Here is an 18,661-nt window from a genome sequence, read left to right as displayed (position 1 = left end):
TGCCTCCTACTCCCCAGTACTTGGCTAGATTTGTGAACCCCTGAAAAGGGGCGAGCATTGGGTCACATCCAAGTCATTGTTATGATGCCAGAACTCTCCTGTGGGCTTTAGGTGCTGCAGGCTCTTTCCATCCTCTTCTTTTCTATCATGCTACTCCTTCCCCTTGAACTCTGCCTTGAGCTGTCTCTTCCTTGTCATAGAGCTGTGCAAGGGATATTCCAGTTAACCTCTTCTCTGTGAAGCACATACTGCAACTTTCCACTTCTAGATGATTATAAATATATATATTTTCACTCCCTAAAGGTCATGTAAACTTCTCCGACGAGGTCACAGCAGGTCTCCGCATTTCTGACGGCGTCGTACTCTTTATTGATGCTGCTGAGGGAGTGAGTATATGTGGGCACGCTTTTTCGTGGGCTCAGCTATTCTTTCCATTCACACAAGGAGATGTAATGCACAGAAAGGTTGCAATTAAGAGGATTGCTTATGAGAAGCTAGCACCTTTTACTAAGAATCATATCCAGGGCCCCTGGGATTCTGCACCAAGAAACTGGAAGAAGCGGACCGATTTTTAAACTGGAGTGCTGTCGGACATAAATTATGAGAATTCAGCATGCTTCAGATGTGAGAGGGAGGAATTGTCCGCAGTATCGACGGAAGACAGGGAGTAAGTTCAAATGCCAGGAAGGCCTTAATCAGGAAATTTTTGGGATTTCCTTCTTTCAAGGCCAGGCATCTTTCAGAGGGGGCCTTAAGGCCTATAATATCACATTGAGGCTGCAGGCAGAGCTAGACATGAAGAAAAGCTATCTGGCAACAGCTGCTTGATGATGAGGTTTCTTTGTTGTCTGGCTCTGGTTGGTGTTCTTTCTACAGTAATAGAATCATTTGTTGTTGTTATTAAAGTGTGTTTAGTTTGTCCTATTTTTCAGGGCTTCATATCCTTGAAATTACGTATTTGATTTTAATTTTCATACTGATTCTTTCAAGGAGTCTCCCGCTCAAAACTCATAACGAGCCACACGTTCTCAGTGTCCTCCCACTCCTACCCCATTTCTGGTGTTGAAGAAAAACAGCCCTGTGTCTCCCCCACCCTTTTAAAAAAAAACTAATAAGCAAACTACATGACATGATGTTATTTTGCTTCAGGTTTCCCTGAATGCATAAGTAGCAGCCATCACACAACTTCCATTTTTCTTTCTAGATGTTACAGGGAGAAAGATGTGAGGACTGTTTTTTGGTGGCCGTTGCCTATCTTCTCGTGCAATGTTCAGTTCCATCTTTTCCTACAGATCACCAACTGAGTCTCAGTGGTGCAGAGCACCTTTCACCAGCACATGGGTACTGGTAACCTCTAGTGGTGTGTGATGAAGTTTTGTAGGACCAGTTAATAGCACAATGAATACATCCTGAGTTGGGCAACTTGTATGTACTGCTCAGGGTTGTTGTGAGCGAGGAAGGGATGCCCCTCCCCTTTAGTATCACTGAAGACCAATAGCCCTCTCCGTTAACCAAGAGGGACTGCCCCCTTCTCCTTGCAGTAGCACCAATTTCCTCCATTTTAGAGGGGTATCTTCTGCTTCTCTCTGCATTTATGTGCTGCTGCACCATAAAATTTAATCTTCCTCCCTCCCCTGCATGTTCATTTCCCCATGTGATTAAGAGCTTTGTTTTTGTCAAAGGTCATTGGATGGGGCAGGCTTAAAGGAAGACAATGTTGCATTAAACACATTTTCTAAATGCGGACCTCATGCCGATTGCTGAGCATACACGTTCCTGCAGGCTGCTCTCCCAGCAGGGAAGGGTCAGTGCCCGATTCCTCACGCCCCACCTGGCATCATCTTCTATTGTGTGTCCCCGTAGGTCATGCTCAACACCGAACGGTTGATCAAGCATGCAGTGCAGGAGAGGCTGGCAGTGACCGTGTGCATTAACAAGATTGACCGGCTGATACTGGAACTGAAATTGCCTCCTACTGACGCTTACTACAAGCTGCGGCACATAGTGGATGAAGTCAACGGCTTAATCAGGTATAGCAATGCCAGCATTTATAACATGCTTTTGAGAGTTAAGTTAGTTCCATTGACACTCACCATTGGATATAACCATGGATGCAAAGCCACACCCAGCTCACTCTATAAAAAAGAGAGAGACCAACCAAATTTGGGGAGTCTTACACCTAATCCTTTTTTTAGGGAATCCCCAATCTTCACCCAGATTTATATTTGCTAAAGTTAGAAGTCCCAGTGTTGGATATAGGTAAAAGTCTACTGAAGTATAGGCACCTAACCTCCATGAAAGTTAAACTTTCATTTCTTCCCCATCACTCCTTAAAGAAAGGGGAATTTTAATTGTGCCAAAGTTTTTGTTCTCTCTGCTTAACTGGCAGACCTAATTCATTCAATCATTTAAAGAATTAGGTTTTTTTTTAATAACTATCAAACATGTATTTACATTTAACCGATTAATTGTAAATGTCAATGCTGTGGTTTCCCTGGCGTGTCAAAATTGTTGCTAGACTTCATAAATGAAGTTTTCTGAAATGCTTTGTTATTGTAGCAGCTGAAACTGCTGCCTTTCCCTTTGGGTTTGTGTGTGTGTCTTGATAGCAGTGCTGCCTGGTTCTGTCTTATTTTAAAACCACTTCTTTGTTTGCAGCATGTATTCCACAGATGAGAATCTGATTCTTTCACCACTCCTGGGCAATGTCTGTTTTGCCAGCTCCCAGTACAGCATCTGTTTCACGCTGGGTTCTTTTGCCAAGATCTATGCTGACATGTACGGTAAGCATTAGCCAAAATGTTCGTGTGCATGTCAGGGGACACCTTGGCTCTTGACTCCTTCTGAAAGGTTCACACAGCCTTGCAGTGAGGATGTGTCTGCTATGTTTGTAGCCTTTTCTGCATTGAAAATCATCTGTGCTTTTTCTGTATGCAACTTATCTATGCCAGTTCTCAAGGTTTCCATCGCGTTCTAGGGGAGTCCTTGGGCTCTGCAAATGGCTGGAGGCGTCAGAGGCAGAGATCTGGTTTGTTTGCCACTTCAGTGATGTCCCTGGGTGCACTACTTTCTCCCATGTAACTAAATGCTTCCCATTCACTCCTCCTTAGTCGTAACTGAGACTGTATTGCCTGCTGTGATCTGCTTTACATACAGCTTATAAGATAGCAATGCAGTTTAGTTAAGAATCTGCCCATCTCTCGATGAAAAGCCTATGTATAAATGCTGCTCCCCTCTGGTCTCCTATATAGGGCCATGTTAGTCCCTTGGCTTGGAGCACACTTCCCATCTCTTTTGAGCCAGTGGGCAGAGATGGATCAAGTGTTGTGAGGACTCCTGGGGGGGGGGCGTTGTTGTTGCACCACATAGATCATACCTTCATCAAGTCCTTCTCAGTGGATGCTGTTAGGACTAAGATGGCGAGGAGAGGTTAGACAAGCTTTGCGCCTGCTATGAAGGTCTTCCAAGGGCAATGCTTTATTTTCCTAAAGGCAAGAGTGGCAGACATTTGCTTATATGGGAAACTGTAAGTTCAGGACACATTTGGGATGGGGGTAGCAGTGTCCTCTGTCCTTGATGGCCCTAGAGTTTTGTAAGGACAGATTTTGCTCCTCCCCCTCAAGTTGCTGATTTGACCCCAGTTAACTTATGCTATACAATTCGATGGGAACCTGGTGTGCTTGAATTGGATGGTCATTATGTTCTGATACTGTATTTTATGAGATTTTGTACACCAGCTTGAAGGCAGTATTTAAATAGGTAGCCATAAATGAAGTAGTAATTGAGAGCAGAGCTATTTATGTTTGCATTACCCCACCCATTTATATAGTTTCATGTTGTGTTCCTATAATTTCCTTAGTCAGATTCAAGTGAGATTTATTTATTTTTTAAGGAACTGGTTAGCGTACATATAGTTGTAGCTGCAGTGATGTACTGCCCTCGTTGTTCTAGTTTGCATTCTAATTTAATTGCTTCTTTTTGCAACATGAGCATATCCAGGGCAGGTCCAAGCTGGGTACGCAATGGAAGGAATTATGCAGCTTTAAAGGAAACTGGTTGACGATAAAACTGTCAGTCTGACTCTCAAAATTCACTATATGCTTTAAATCATGTGAAAATATGCCACAAAAGCTGTATAACTGGACCCCCTGCCTTCTGTTCATTTTAGGAGACATCAATTACCAGGAGTTTGCCAAGCGCCTTTGGGGAGACATCTACTTCAACCCCAAGACGTAAGGAGCTCTTGCTTTTTATTCTTAATTCATTGTCCTTTTCCGTTGCAGCTTTACCTAAACAGTGTAAATTAGCAACCCAAAATAGCAAGTATCTTAAGCATACCAAATGCTGAGATAAAAGACAGAAAGTAAGTCAGGTGTTCTCTCTTTGGTGTAAGGATATTGTAGAGTTCCGTTAACATCAGCCCACTGTTCCGAGGTGAGTCAACACCTCCCAGGTGTGCAGAATAATATTTAAACCAAGTAATGTCATGTGTAGAAAAAAGGTGGACTGCGAAAATAACTTTGTTCCAGGAAGCAAGCCAAGTTGCATGCTACTGAAAAAAGGCATCCCTATCCCAAATATGGCCGTCTCCTGACCCTGAGTGTAACTCATCTACATAGTCATCCCAAGAGAAAAAATATAGATGCAGTTTCACACTACCCAACATCTAGATTCAGGGGTTGGTCATCTAGTGCATTAGAGGATTGTAGAGCAAAAAAAAAAAATGGCACTTCTAGTAGTAATAATTCATATTCGTTCCAAGCTTTCTACTCCCCATGGTTGGGAGAATGAAAAAGTGCACACACATGCTTTTTTCCAGTTTACCTCTCCTGGTCCGTGATTAGAAATTTTCTCAAGCATGCAGATAATGGCCACTGGGAAAGGCTTTTTTAACTAGTCTTCAGAACCACTTAGGTGTTGACCTTGTGTGTTTTTTTAGGAGAAAATTCACTAAAAAAGCCCCAACCAGTAGTTCACAGCGGAGCTTTGTGGAATTCATCCTTGAGCCTCTCTACAAGATACTAGCTCAGGTATGTTTTGGATTCCCATGGATGGATGGATGGATAACACCTGACTGTGAATACACACATACAGAGTATTTATCCAAGAAAATATACCGATTAGAATAAGAGAATTTATTATTATTATTATTATTATTATTTATTTTATTTTATTTTGACAAAGTAATAATCATAAATAAATAAGAATAAAAATTGTAACTATCCAACCTCCCAAAATTTCAACACCTCTTGCGATGGTTTGACCCCTTTCCATTTTAAAGGTACAAACACCCTCCATATCTCCTCAAAATCATTTCTCCTGCATATTCCCCATCTTGCCTTAATGGGACATGTTAATTTATCATTAATAGCTATATCCCACACCTCTTTATACCATTCTTCCATTTTGTATTTTGCTTGCCCCTTCTACTTCCTAGCTATAATATTTTGTGCAGCTGTCAATAGATTTGTGAGCAAGTCCTTCATAACCTGCGAACCTTCCCCCCCTCGTAAATGGATAATAATGCTACCCCTGGACTTTCGGTTAGCTTTAACCTGGTGATTTCTGTTATCTCCTTAAACACCCTTTGCCAAAAAAAGTACATATTTACACCAGTTTAATTTTTTAAGGCAGAGATTTAAATAAATGTAAAAAAAGCTTTTTAAAAAAGTTAAGCTGCTCCTGGTCTAGAACCTTCTCTGCTTCGATCTTCCGCCTGCTCACTTCCTCGCTTCTGCCCAGGTTGTTGGGGATGTTGACACCACCCTCCCCCGGACTCTGGATGAACTGGGGATCCACCTGACCAAAGAAGAGTTGAAACTCAACATCCGCCCCCTCTTGAGGCTCGTCTGCAAGAAGTTTTTTGGGGAGTTCACAGGTAGGCTTCATTGTACTTCTCTTTTCTCACAGCGGGATTAATCTCCTTGCCAAAGAGGACTGCCAAATGCATGTGTTGAAGCAAGCTACCTCTGGCTGAGGGATTTTGAGGAAACCCCTTTTTTCGCGTTGAGTTTCAGTGCTGCATTGCAATTTAATAATAATAATAACAACAACAACAACAACAATAATAATTTATTTATATCCCACCCTCCCCAGCCGAAGCCGGGCTCAGAGCGGCTAACAACTGTAAAAAAAACAACACAGTTTAAATAAAATCAATCAATTAATTGAAATACATTCTAAAATCAATTCATTCTAAAATCAATTCAGAGTCAAATTAATGGCAACCATTGGGCTAGAGTTCTGTGCGGATTACCAAAGGAGGGGGTCAGACTGTGCCTTGGCCAAAGGCCAGGCGGAACAGCTCTGTCTTGCAGGCCCTGCGGAAAGATGTCATGTCCCGCAGGGCCCTAGTCTCTTGTGACAGAGCGTTCCACCAGATCGGGGCCACAGCCGGAAAAGCCCTGGCTCTGGTTGAGGCCAGCCTAACCTCCCTGTGGCCCGGGATCTTCAAGATGTTTTTATTTGAAGACCAGAAGGTCCTCCGTGGGACATACCAGGAGAGGCAATCCCGTAGGTACGAGGGTCCTAGGCCGTATAGGGCTTTAAAGGTTAAAACCAGCACCTTAAACCTGATCCTGTACTCCACCGGGAGCCAGTGCGGCTGGTATAGCACCGAGTGAATGTGATCCCATGGCGAGGGCCCTGTAAGGAGTCTCGCCACGGCATTCTGCACCCGCTGGAGTTACAATAATCAAGTCTGGAGGTGACCGTCACGTGGATCACAGTGGCTAGGTCAGGGCGAGAAAGACTGGCCTTTTTAATTCCAGACAATATTAACCCAGAATAGGGTGGCCTGGTGTATCAATCTAGGACTGGGAAGACATAAGCTCAAATACCCATTTGGTTGTGACGTTTGCTGGGTGACCTTGGGCTAGTGGCTACCTCACAGGGCTATTGTGAGGGTAAAGTCAGGACATCTTGGCTCTTGACTCCTTCTGAAAGACTTGTGTGTATTGTGAAACCCAACCTTGCTTTATGAGCGTCTTGGAGGAGGGTAAGATAAAAGGATCTTGAGAGTGCAGCCACTGTGTTTATTTCTCATTTGCTGCACCCTCCTGCTTGTGAGTCTTAATGGCATCGTAAGGACTGGAGAAGGATGTTTGAGAGAGTTTCATGCCAGTAGCAATGAGTTCCACCGGCTAATTATAAGTTATGAGAAATGGTATTTCCATTTAGTCTGTCTTTATATTTGCTGTACCTCAGCTACGGTGGCTGGTGCTACGTTTTTGTATTTTGAGTGAGAATTATTAATTTAGAAATCCTCTCCCTTGTGTTGTTTGATCTTGGGGAGACAGCAGGAGGAATCCATGTGTCAAGAGCTGCTAGCTTAGTTCAAGAAGAGTTGGAAGATATCAGTTTTGTCTGGCCTTATCCATCACAGCTGCAGACCTGTGTTTTTCAGAGCGCATGGTCAGCATGCTGCATGAACAGAAAGCACACGCTAGAACAAATTCCAGCGTTTAAGGCTTAAGACGAGTCAACGTGGAAAGTGTTCCTTACAGGTACAAAGTTGAAGCCAGGTGAAAGTTGAAAACTAACACAGGCTTCCTCTTCCTGAAAATCATGCCAGTGTGGTGTAGTGGTTAAGAGCGGTAGTCTTGTAATCTGGGGAACCGGGTTCGCGTCTCCGCTCCTCCACATGCAGCTGCTGGGTGACCTTCGGCCAGTCACACTTCTTTGAAGTCTCTCAGCCTCACTCACCTCACAGAGTGTTTGTTGTGGGGGAGGAAGGGAAAGGAGAATGTTAGCCGCTTTGAGACTCCTTAAAGGGAGTGAAAGGTGGGGTATCAAATCCAAACTCTTCTTCTTCTTCAGTTTTTGAACCGCTGCCTCACTCAGTTTTGTTCTCCCAGGCTTTGTGGACATGTGCGTGCATCACATCCCCTCCCCAAAAGCGGGCGCAAAGACCAAGATCGAGCACAACTACACAGGCGGAGTTGACTCGGACCTGGGAGAGGCCATGAGCGAATGTGACCCTGATGTAAGACTTCCGTCTAACTCCCTTTCTTTGTTAATGGTAGTAAGCCCGGCTGCATGATTCCTTGCAGGAGAGGGGAAGCTCCATCCCTTCAGACGTTGCTGAACTACAAGTCCCATCATCCCCGGCCATTGGCCATGTTTCCTAGGGCTGATGGGAGTTGTGGTTCAGCGTCATCTGGAGAGCCAAAGGTCCCCCAGTCCTGTTGTGGATGAAGAGCTTCATTTGGCAAGTCCTGCTTGTGGACTTCCCACAGGCTGGCTGCGGTGAGAACAGGATCCTGGAGTGGATGGGCCATTGGCCTGATCCAACAGGCTCTTCTCGTGGCAGTAAAAAAATGAAGTTTGGTATTAAATCAGAACTTGGCTCTACTTGGAAGCAGTGTTCTGTATGTCTGTTTTGATTTGGTGGTTTGTCCATCACTGTGTAGATTACAGTGGTACCTCGGGTTACATACACTTCAGGTTACATACGCTTCAAGTTACAGACTCCGCTAACCCAAAAATAGTGCTTCAGGTTAAGAACTTTGCTTCAGGATAAGAACAGAAATCGTGCTCCGGCGGCAGCAGGAGGCCCCATTAGCTAAAGTGGTGCTTCAGGTTAAGAACAGTTTCAGGTTAAGAACAGACCTCCAGAACGAATTAAGTACTTAACCCGAGGTACCACTGTATTTTTTTAAGTTATGCAGTTGCTTAGGGTCTATCACCTAATCCATATTACAGTTGTACCTCAGAAGTTGAATGTTTTGGCTCCCGAATGCCGTAGTCCCGGAAGTGATTGTTCCTGTTTGCAGACGTTCTTTAGAACCCAAACATCCGTCGCTGCTTCCACGGCTTCTGATTGGCTGCAGGAGCTTCCTGCAGCCAATCGGAAGCCGCGCCTTGGTTCCCGAACGTTTTAGAAGTAGAACGGACTTCCCGAACGGATTCCATTCGACTTCCAAGGTACGATTGTATAATTTTATACTTTATGTACCACTCTTTGCACAACCTGTGTGTATGCGAACAAATCTCCACTCAGTGGCCACTGTCACATGGGGAATTTTCAACGTGTTCCCATGCTGCATTTATAACATGTATGTAAACTGTTTCTAAGAATGATCTGTGCTGAAATTGACTAAGAGCCCCCAGATGGGAGGGGTGGCCAAACATTGAAGTTTTATTTGTCAGCCACCCAAGCTAGTGGGTCAGAAAAACAGGAGACGCCTGAAGGGAAGGGAAGAGGCCCGTGTGCACTCTGAGCTTAAACCCTATTCAACTGTCATGGCTGTGCCAAGAATAGATTTTGTAAATTCTGTCAGGGAGCTAAGTGTCTTAGGTCAAGCTTGATGAGACGGCAGCAGCCACCCTTGATTGTTCATGTCTTTGCCTTGTTCGTGGGTGAGCTGCAGTAGGCACTGACCTCAAAAGGCTGCACAAAAGATGAGAGCGGAACTTGTTGAAGTTGCTTCCCCAGGCTTGAGTTTGGAATTGGAGCTAGGGGGAAGGGAAAGCAGGCAGGCTGCGAAATTGTGGGGATCTCACCCTCCTCAACATGTGTTCTTTCGGGTAAAATCAGACCTAGCCCTCACCCAGGACTGACGTATGGATAACAAGCATTAACTGCTGCCATTACATCTGTCTGTCTTATGTGTTTGATGTACAACCATTTGAGACATCTGTAACAGCTCCTACGTTTCTTTGGAGATCACAGTGCCTTCTACACCCAACTCACAATGCCATAGGTTTGTTATTACAGTGGTACCTCGGGTTAAGTACTTAATTCGTTCCGGAGGTCCGTTCTTAACCTGAAACTGTTCTTAACCTGAAGCACCACTTTAGCTAATGGGGCCTCCTGCTGCTGCCACGCCGCCGGAGCACGATTTCTGTTCTCATCCTGAAGCAAAGTTCTTAACCCGAGGTACTATTTCTGGGTTAGCAGAGTCTTTAACCTGAAGTGTATGTAACCTGAAGCGTATGTAACCCGAGGTACCACTGTATATGAGTCCCTAGAATAATGAACTGAATGGGTTTAGCCCAGGTGTTCCCTCAGCTCAGTATTGGCAGCCTCATCTTGGACAGCAGTGTCTGGATTTGGTCGATCAAATTTCCAGGACTCAAATCCAAAAAGCAGCTGTTTTTCCTCTGGACCGTGGCCACTGTTTTCATACTCCTTTGCCTGTATCCGTGGTACGCAAAGGCTGATCTTTGTCAAAACCTTCTTTGTCTGGAAGGGCCCGCTTATGTGCCACACCACAAAGATGTACAGTACGGACGATGGGGTCCAGTTCCATGCTTTCGGCAGGGTCCTGAGTGGGACCATCCATGCAGGGCAGCCTGTCAAGGTCCTCGGAGAAAACTACACCCTGGAAGATGAGGAGGACTCGCAGATTTGCACGGTGGGGCGCCTCTGGATCTCTGTAGCAAGGTAGGCGGTTCTGGGAAGGGCTTTACGTGGGATCCCTGCTTTGCACTCTTCATGCATTGCCTTCTTCACACTGGCAGGTGCAGTGTGAGACCCAACAAACAACACAAGCAACACGATGACCAGTATGCTAGATAGCACTGCAATTCTTATTGCATAATATACGTAATTTAGTACAACAAAAACAAAACGTGTACGCTTGTAAATTCTCTAATATATTTCAAATCAAATGAACATACGTCTGACAATCTTTGAAAGTCTGTAGAAGTATAATAAGTCTATAGTTGAAGCAAAGTAATAGATGCTATCCTGTGGGCTAAGCGGTAAAACTTTTTAGGCGTTTATGGTGCCGAAGTAGTAAGTGAATAACAATGTTATTACATATCCTCATGACCACTGCTTCTTGTGCATTTTTCTAACCTGTGGGTTGTGCTGAAGAAGATTCCAGCAAAACAGTCAGATTATCCGGGATCACTGTCCTACGTTGTTATTCACTTACTACTTTGGCACCATGAACGCCTAAAAAGTTTTATCGCTTAGCCCACAGGATAGCTTCTGTTACTTTGTTTCAACTATAGACTGTTTAACCTTCTACAGCCTTTCAAAGATTGTCAGACGCGTGTTCATTTGATTTCAAATATATTAGAGAATTTACAAGTGTACACATTTTGTTTTTGTTGTACTAAATTATGTATATTATGCAATAAGAATTGCAGTGCTATCTAGCATACTGGTCATCGTGTTGCTTGTGTTGTTTGTTGTGTTAAGTTTGCAGCACAGGGGTTTGTTGTTCTGTAGCAGTGTGAAACCCAGCACACAGTCTGGGATTTCTGCTGTTGTTGTAAGTAGCTGCAGAGTGTGGGAGGATACAGGTTGTGTGCTGGGCTTGACCACCATTAGTCAGGAGCTGTGCTGTTTTAGGGGCTAGCATGATTTGTGGTCCCCACGACGCTTTCCCCTTGCCTCTTCTCTCTACATGGCTGGCCTGCATCTGTGTGGTTTCCCACTTTCTGACAAACTGTTCAGAGACAAACTAGACTGATTTTACACACACACACACAAATATGTACAGAAGTCATAGTTCTGGACAACCAAGAACAGTGTATTCCTTGGATGGGAAGCATGACTTTTTTGATGGTGGAAAGAAGACATGTGTATTATGGGCTGTCCCGTGAATCCGCTGGATGACATCGCGGAAGAACGTTGCCTCAGGAGAGTGAGGAAAATTTTCAGGGATGATTCACACCCTGGCTGGCACTTTCTTGACCTCCTGCCCTCGGGCAGAAGCATGATTAGTCGCACCAACAGGGTAAAGAACAGCTTCTATCCGTGGGCTGTTAGGCTGCTGAATGAAAAGATAGCAACAGGGCAACTGACTTTCCAGTTTGGTGGGTGTGCATCAGTAAAGGAGGGGAAATTAAGACTAAGAGAGCCGAGTGGGGGGTGCTTGTGTAATCTCACTGTATACAAGTTGTACAAGTGACAATAACGTATTTCAATTTCAACTCAATCTGTCTTATTTCAGGTATCACATAGAGGTCAACAGAGTCCCTGCTGGCAACTGGGTGCTCATTGAGGGAGTGGACCAGCCTATTGTGAAGACAGCCACCATCACTGAGCCCAGAGGCAATGAAGAGGTAAAGCAGCCGTCATCAACATCTCCCTTGTCTTGTGGGCAATGGAAATAGATACGAGAACAGCATGGTGCCTGCAGCAGACCATTGTGGCATTCTTTTCATTGACATTGTCTCCTTGCCTGTTCCTCCATCCAGTCTGTTTTAGCCAAATTACATAAAAGGCTCCTCCTCAGTTGTATGTGTATGTATTGGCCAGCTTGAGGTGTGCTTTGAGTTTTGAGTAGACCAGGACATTAAGAATCTATAGGTAATTTGTTTTTCTAGTTTGTTCTTGTGCTGGCATAGAGCTGGTTAAGACATAATTTCAGGTTACTAAACCATGGTTTATTAAGCAGAGATCAAGTGTTGGGCCCACACACTCCTCCCCTCTCATGCCAGCTTCTGTTGTGGTTTGTTTAAACCATGGTTCATCTGAACTGGGAAATTGTGATTTAATCTATTTGCTAACCAGCATATGAAACCGAAATCCTCTTATTTTTGCCATAGAGGATCATTGTTATAACCCCATGACTGCCACTCAGAGCTCTTTGGAAGAAAGGCAGAACGCAGTTACTGATTATGGTTATGATAATTATCTTCTTGTTCTATTTCAGGCTCAGATCTTCCGCCCTTTGAAATTCAACACCACATCTGTCATTAAAATAGCTGTTGAGCCTGTCAACCCCTCTGAGCTCCCCAAGATGCTGGACGGTCTGCGTAAGGTTAATAAGAGCTACCCGTCTCTCACCACCAAGGTGTGTGCGATTGCTTTGGATGGGTGGGATGGAGAGGCAGTAGGAACAGGGAGCAGACTGCAACTTTCCTTCTCCACACTATCAAGTCCCTTTTAGGGCAGAGTTCTAGGCATTCAGAAAACCTCCTGGGGCAAGGTTTTAAAAAGCACAGCTTTGAGGCGTGTGCCAATGACCAGGGTACCTGGGAGGACAGATTCGTGGCAGGAGGTCAAGGTTCTGTTTCATTCCATTTCTTTTTTATTGGTAGGTCTTTGCTGAGATGTGCTTTTTACACTTCTGCTGTATGGCAAAGTCAAAAAGCAGGATGTGCTTTGTATAGGTGCCTGAAAATGTAGTTACAGCGACAATGTGGGAAACAGCAATATTCATGGGTTGTGAGCATTAAGTTTGAGTGTATTACTTGGTGTGTGTTTCCTCGTGTACTGATTCTGTCTTAAATGCATATTATCAGTTGCTGGTTGCCATTGGGGGTGGGGGCTAGGGATTTGGGCTGTGCTCCTTAGGGCCTGGCTTTTTCTACGCTCAGAAAGGATGGCTGTGATATTCCTTGTTTGTTCCCAGCATCCAAGCACTCTGATCTATCCCCAAAGGTTCAGTTGAGCCTTCATATTCTGCTGTACGTTCCAGCTGCTAATGCAGCCCATATGAAGTTCTGAATGGTTGTCGGTTTTGTTAAACTTACCTTGTTCATGTGCCTCCAGGTGGAAGAATCTGGGGAACACGTGATCTTGGGAACAGGCGAGCTGTATCTTGACTGCGTAATGCACGATCTGCGAAAAATGTATTCAGAGATTGATATCAAGGTACAAAAAAGATTCTCTTTCTAACTCTGATATGTCGATTGGGGGGTGGCGTTTTCTAGCTTCACCTTGGTTTGCCCATCTGAACTGAACAAGGGAGGTTGGGTCCATCACTCAGGTTTTTTTTATCACCTCTATCCCGTTCTTCTATTCACTTTTCAAAGGTAGCTGACCCTGTTGTCACATTCTGCGAGACGGTTGTGGAAACCTCTTCCCTGAAGTGTTTTGCCGAGACGCCCAATAAAAAGTAAGATCTTTGATGAGAGTCTTAAATTGTGAGCCACGGGTGTGGTGCTATTACAAAAAAAGCTAAGGCACCATCTTGCACTGAATGAACTGGCTTAGCCCTTGGGCAGCCAGAGTTGGATATGCTGTGTTTAAAAAGTTTCACGTAACCTGGGAGGGAGCATGACATGATAGCCACTTGAAATTCCCTCCAGTGGCAATTGTTTTCAATTCAGCAAGCTGTTCATATTATCCCTACGGGTTGGGATATTTTCTTTATGCTGCCATAGGCAATTTTTCCAGAAGCAGAAGAAGATGTATAATTTTGCCTAGAAGGAAAGCAAGCATTTTGTTTATGTCCGCAGGCCTTTATTACTTGCAGTTGCTATTTTGAACGAATTTGCTCCTTTCAGACTAAACTGCAGAGGCAGGAGATGCAGTAGAACAAGGTGGGACCTGTTGGGTAGAACCCCATTGGAAAATAAACCCTGGAATGGAAGTAGGGAGCCCGTGGCCCTCCAGATATCATTAGATTATGACTCCCATCATCCCTGACAGTTGGCTTTGCTAGCTGGGGCTGATGGAGTTCAGAGTTCAACACCTGGAGGGCTATAGGTTCCCTACTCTTGCCCTAGAGAGCAGATGATTAAGAGAAGATATATTGGCCCTCTTCAGTTCTTTAAAGGATCTTGAGTTGAAGAGGGGCAACAACTGTTCACCCTTATCCCCTAACAGCAGAACAAGAAAACAGCCATTTCAAACTACCAGAGCAGTCGCCTTCCTACTTTTAATTGGCTTAAATTGAAGAACAGTTTCCCAGCGGACCAGCATTGCTTTTACCTCTTCCTCTCCAGCTGAATTGACATATGTCTTTCTGTTCCAGGAACAAGATCACAATGATAGCCGAGCCTTTGGAAAAGGGTCTGGCTGAAGACATTGAGAATGAAGTGGTGCAGATAACATGGAACAGGTATGGAGTTTGCTGAAGAGTTAACTGTGATAGACAAGTACACACACACACACACATTTTCTTTGCCTTCAGACACTAGGAAGTTCACCTCAGCTCCTTAAGAGAGGGACTTCATCACTCTTGCTTGCATAGGGCATCCATATCTGAAACCTGCTAATGCACAAAATCATAAGAAAGCCAGGCCTTTGGAGTCAGAAGAGACAAAATACTTCTATTAAAAATAAGTTTAAAAATAAACAAATCTACGTCTTGATTAATCAAGGCCCCACTTATTGACCTAAATGTTTCTAGTTGATTAGCCAATTAATTTAATAAACATTACAGCCATATAAAACAGTTTCATACTTCAGAATGGTTACAGTCAAGTTTCCAATGGAAGCAGTACATTCTTACCCAGGGGTCAGCAAACTTTTTCCGCAGGGGGCCAGTCCACTGTCCCTCAGATTTTGTGGGGGGGGCGGACTACATTTTTTTTGGGGGGGGGAAACAAATTCCTATGCCCCACAAATAACCTAGAAATGCATTTTAAATAAAAGCACACATTCTACTCGTGTAAAAACACCACAAATAACCCAGAGATGCATTTTAAGTAAAAGGACACATTCTACTTATGTAAAAACAGTGTCCGTGGGCCGGATTTAGAAGGCGATTGTGCCGGATCCGGCCCCTGGGCCTTAGTTTGCCTACCCATGTTCTTACCTAATAAATGTGTACGGGGAAAGTAGACAAGTGTCTATCAGATATTGATTCATTGCACATTTGGAGAGGGGTTGGTGAGAAGGTTAAACCAGTTAGTACTTGAGTTCCTTCAATGTTTGCATATCTCTTCCCTTTAGGAAAAAGTTGGGTGAGTTTTTCCAGACCAAATATGACTGGGATTTGCTGGCCGCCCGTTCCATCTGGGCCTTTGGGCCTGATGCTACTGGACCAAACATCCTGGTGGATGACACCCTGCCCTCAGAGGTAAGGACCCTGCCAGAGAGATTTGGGTTGGTTTTTAGCCTGCAGCGATCAAATGACTCTTACCTAGGACTACTTCAGTTTTGCAGCCCAGGTATCAAGAGATTTCACATCCAAGAATTATCAGATCCTGTGAACCCTGAAATAAATTGTGCAGATGATGCTCATGGAGAATTGGGGTGGGGGAATCACACGGCTTAGGAAAAGCTGTATTTGTCCTCAGAATTTCTCCCTACGTGTTGCAAGCCAGTGGTCCAGAACACTGGCGTGCTCTGCACTCCACCCAGACAGACTCATTTGAAGAAAGTCTTGGCTCGAGGCGGGACTAAGAGATGACTCCCATTTCGCCCCTGAAGCCAGCCTTTCTCCTGCTTGTATGGAGATGCAAGCAGGTCACCTGGTCTGCTGCACTGGTAGAGCAAGCAGATGTGAAAAAGGAAGGACACTCTGTCTGTAAAGCCTTTTAGCTCCAACTTCCTAAGGGACCTTGGACTGACCTCGTGGCTGTGTTTCACCACTCTCTCCCCTGCCTGTAAATTTTCTGCAGAGGGAGCTTCAGTGCCACATATTCCAGTTCGCACACAGAGATTAATTTCTCCTTGCTGCTACTTGCTACTTCAGCTGCTATGTGTGTTTTTCTTCTTTTACAGGTTGACAAAACCCTCTTGGGTTCCGTGAAGGACAGCATCGTGCAGGGCTTTCAGTGGGGGACCAGGGAAGGGCCCCTTTGTGATGAGTGTAAGTAAAAGATCTAGAAAAATTAACTTGTCTTAGAGATTTTCAGATCCATCCCACCCAAGCTGCGTTTTCTACCAAAAATGAAACTGTCGCATCTTAGTGGGTCTCAAATGACAGTGACTCCAGGCTTTTCTCAGCAGCGGCCTCGTGACTCGTTCCCAGATTCCTCTAGGGAAATGTGAACTTTTCCCAGAGATTAATCCAGAGCCTTTTCCTAATTTGTTCTTGTTTGGACTATGGCTCAGGAATGCACAAAGAAATTGGAGACAGAAGCAAACAGAGGTTTAGCTTGTGTTTGGTTTTATCAGTGGTCAATGCGATTCAAAAAGCCTTTGAATAATTAGGGGGCTTTTGAACTCTCTGTTGTACCTCAGGAAAAAAAGACTAAGCAGCAGAGAGTTCACTTGTGTAAAATTTAGAATGTGAGATTCAGCACAAAGGGCCTTCGGGAAGTTCCCTCACTGCAAGAAGTAAAGCTACAAGGAACCAGGCAGAGGGACTTCTCGGTAGTGGTGCCCGCCCTGTGGAATGCCCTCCCTTCAGATGTCTAGAAGATGAGTTACAACCTTTAGAAGACATCTGAAGGCAGCCGTGTTCAGGGAAGTTTCTAATGCTTGATGTTTTATTATGCTTTTCTGTTTGTTGGAAGCCGCCCAGTTTGGCTGAGGCAACCCAGTCAAATGGGCGTGGTGCAAATAAAAAAACTATTATTATTATTAAGCTGAGACTCACCTAAAACAACAAGGAAAAGGATATGGTTAAAGTCTCCTGCAATTCCCTGGTAGATGTCAGGGGCTGGACTGAGGAGGAATGGTGGGGACCGCCCCCCCTTTCTCCTGAACCTTCCCAAGAACAGGAGGGCAGTGTAGATTTACAACAGTGGTTTGGAGAAGGTCAGAGTTCAGAGGCTGCAGAGGGGAGAAGCTGGGAAATATTGGGAGAGGAACAGCAGGAAGAAGAAAAAGAACCAGAGGAGAGACAGCTGACAGATTCAGTTTCTTTGAAAAGAATTCCTGACCCCCCTAGAATCATAGAATCATAGTTGGAAGAGACCACAAGGGCCATCGAGTCCAACCCCCTGCCAAGCAGGAAACACCATCAGAGCAGTCCTGACATATGGTTGTCAAGCCTCTGCTTAAAGACCTCCAAAGAAGGAGACTCCACCACACTCCTTGGCAGCAAATTCCACTGTCGAACAGCTCTTACTGTCAGGAAGTTCTTCCTAATGTTTAGGTGGAATCTTCTTTCTTGTAGTTTGGATCCATTGCTCCGTGTCCACTTCTCTGGAGCAGCAGAAAACAACCTTTCTCCCTCCTCTGTGTGACATCCTTTTATATATTTGAACATGGCTATCATATCACCCCTTAACCTCCTCTTCTCCAGGCTAAACATGCCCAGCTCCCTTAGCCGTTCCTCATAAGGCATCGTTTCCAGGTCTTTGACCATTTTGGTTGCCCTCCTCTGGACACGTTCCAGTTTGTCAGTTGTCCTTCTTGAACTGTGGTGCCCAGAACTGGACACAGTACTCCAGGTGAGGTCTGACCAGAGCAGAATACAGTGGCACTATTACTTCCCTTGATCTAGATGCTATACTCCTATTGATGCAGCCCAGAATTGCATTGGCTTTTTTAGCTGCCGCGTCACACTGTTGGCTCATGTCAAGTTTGTGGTCAACCAAGACTCCTCTCCTAGGACTAGGCGGGCATTGAGAGTAGTAGAACAGAAAGCTCAGATCAGCTGACGCAGGGATGACATATAATAGGAGAGACAGGGGTGAGGTTTTACTCAGAGCATCGCCATTATTCTAAGGACTGCATTCCTTTGTCTTTCTGTGTGAATATTGAATAAATGACTTGGTAAGAACTCTTCTTGTTTATCTGCTTCTTGGCTGCCCACTGTGGGAGGGATCGGAGTCCCCGCAGCCTGAGCGTAGGCTTGCCAGCCAAAACCTTTCCAACCCCACGTCTCTCATGGTATCCCTTGCTTCCTTTCACCCCAGTGATCCGCAATGTGAAATTCAAGATCCTGGACGCTGTGATTGCCCAGGAACCGTTGCACCGGGGAGGTGGGCAGATCATCCCAACAGCCAGGCGGGTGGTGTATTCTGCCTTCCTCATGGTAAGAACCGCCCTGCAGTGCCTCGCATGTCCCCACTCCCGAGGAGCCCTAATAATAATAATAATAATTAAAAAATAATAATAATATTTTTTTAT

At 44.7% G+C, this 18,661-nt stretch overlaps 1 protein-coding gene across 1 annotated transcript in view; it reads left to right on the top strand.

Annotated features, from left to right (window-relative positions):
* The window catches only part of EFTUD2 (elongation factor Tu GTP binding domain containing 2), a 28,655-nt gene that overhangs the window by 5,963 nt on the left and 4,031 nt on the right, over positions 1–18,661 (top strand). The window contains exons 9-24 of the mRNA XM_083582621.1: positions 304–386; positions 1,864–2,030; positions 2,659–2,783; positions 4,169–4,232; positions 4,940–5,030; positions 5,743–5,878; positions 7,857–7,984; positions 10,194–10,387; positions 11,910–12,021; positions 12,615–12,755; positions 13,457–13,558; positions 13,720–13,802; positions 14,664–14,750; positions 15,587–15,713; positions 16,361–16,448; positions 18,448–18,566. Coding sequence (XP_083438747.1) covers positions 304–386; positions 1,864–2,030; positions 2,659–2,783; positions 4,169–4,232; positions 4,940–5,030; positions 5,743–5,878; positions 7,857–7,984; positions 10,194–10,387; positions 11,910–12,021; positions 12,615–12,755; positions 13,457–13,558; positions 13,720–13,802; positions 14,664–14,750; positions 15,587–15,713; positions 16,361–16,448; positions 18,448–18,566 — 1,847 coding nt within the window. The remainder of the gene's footprint in view (positions 1–303; positions 387–1,863; positions 2,031–2,658; positions 2,784–4,168; positions 4,233–4,939; positions 5,031–5,742; positions 5,879–7,856; positions 7,985–10,193; positions 10,388–11,909; positions 12,022–12,614; positions 12,756–13,456; positions 13,559–13,719; positions 13,803–14,663; positions 14,751–15,586; positions 15,714–16,360; positions 16,449–18,447; positions 18,567–18,661) is intronic.

This window comes from Podarcis filfolensis, assembly GCF_964270895.1.
Source record: "Podarcis filfolensis genome assembly, chromosome: 13".
In the NCBI taxonomy this organism is placed as follows: domain Eukaryota; kingdom Metazoa; phylum Chordata; class Lepidosauria; order Squamata; family Lacertidae; genus Podarcis; species Podarcis filfolensis.
The sequence above is the reverse complement of the archived record's forward strand: the minus strand, read 5'-3'. Positions and strand labels throughout refer to the sequence as shown.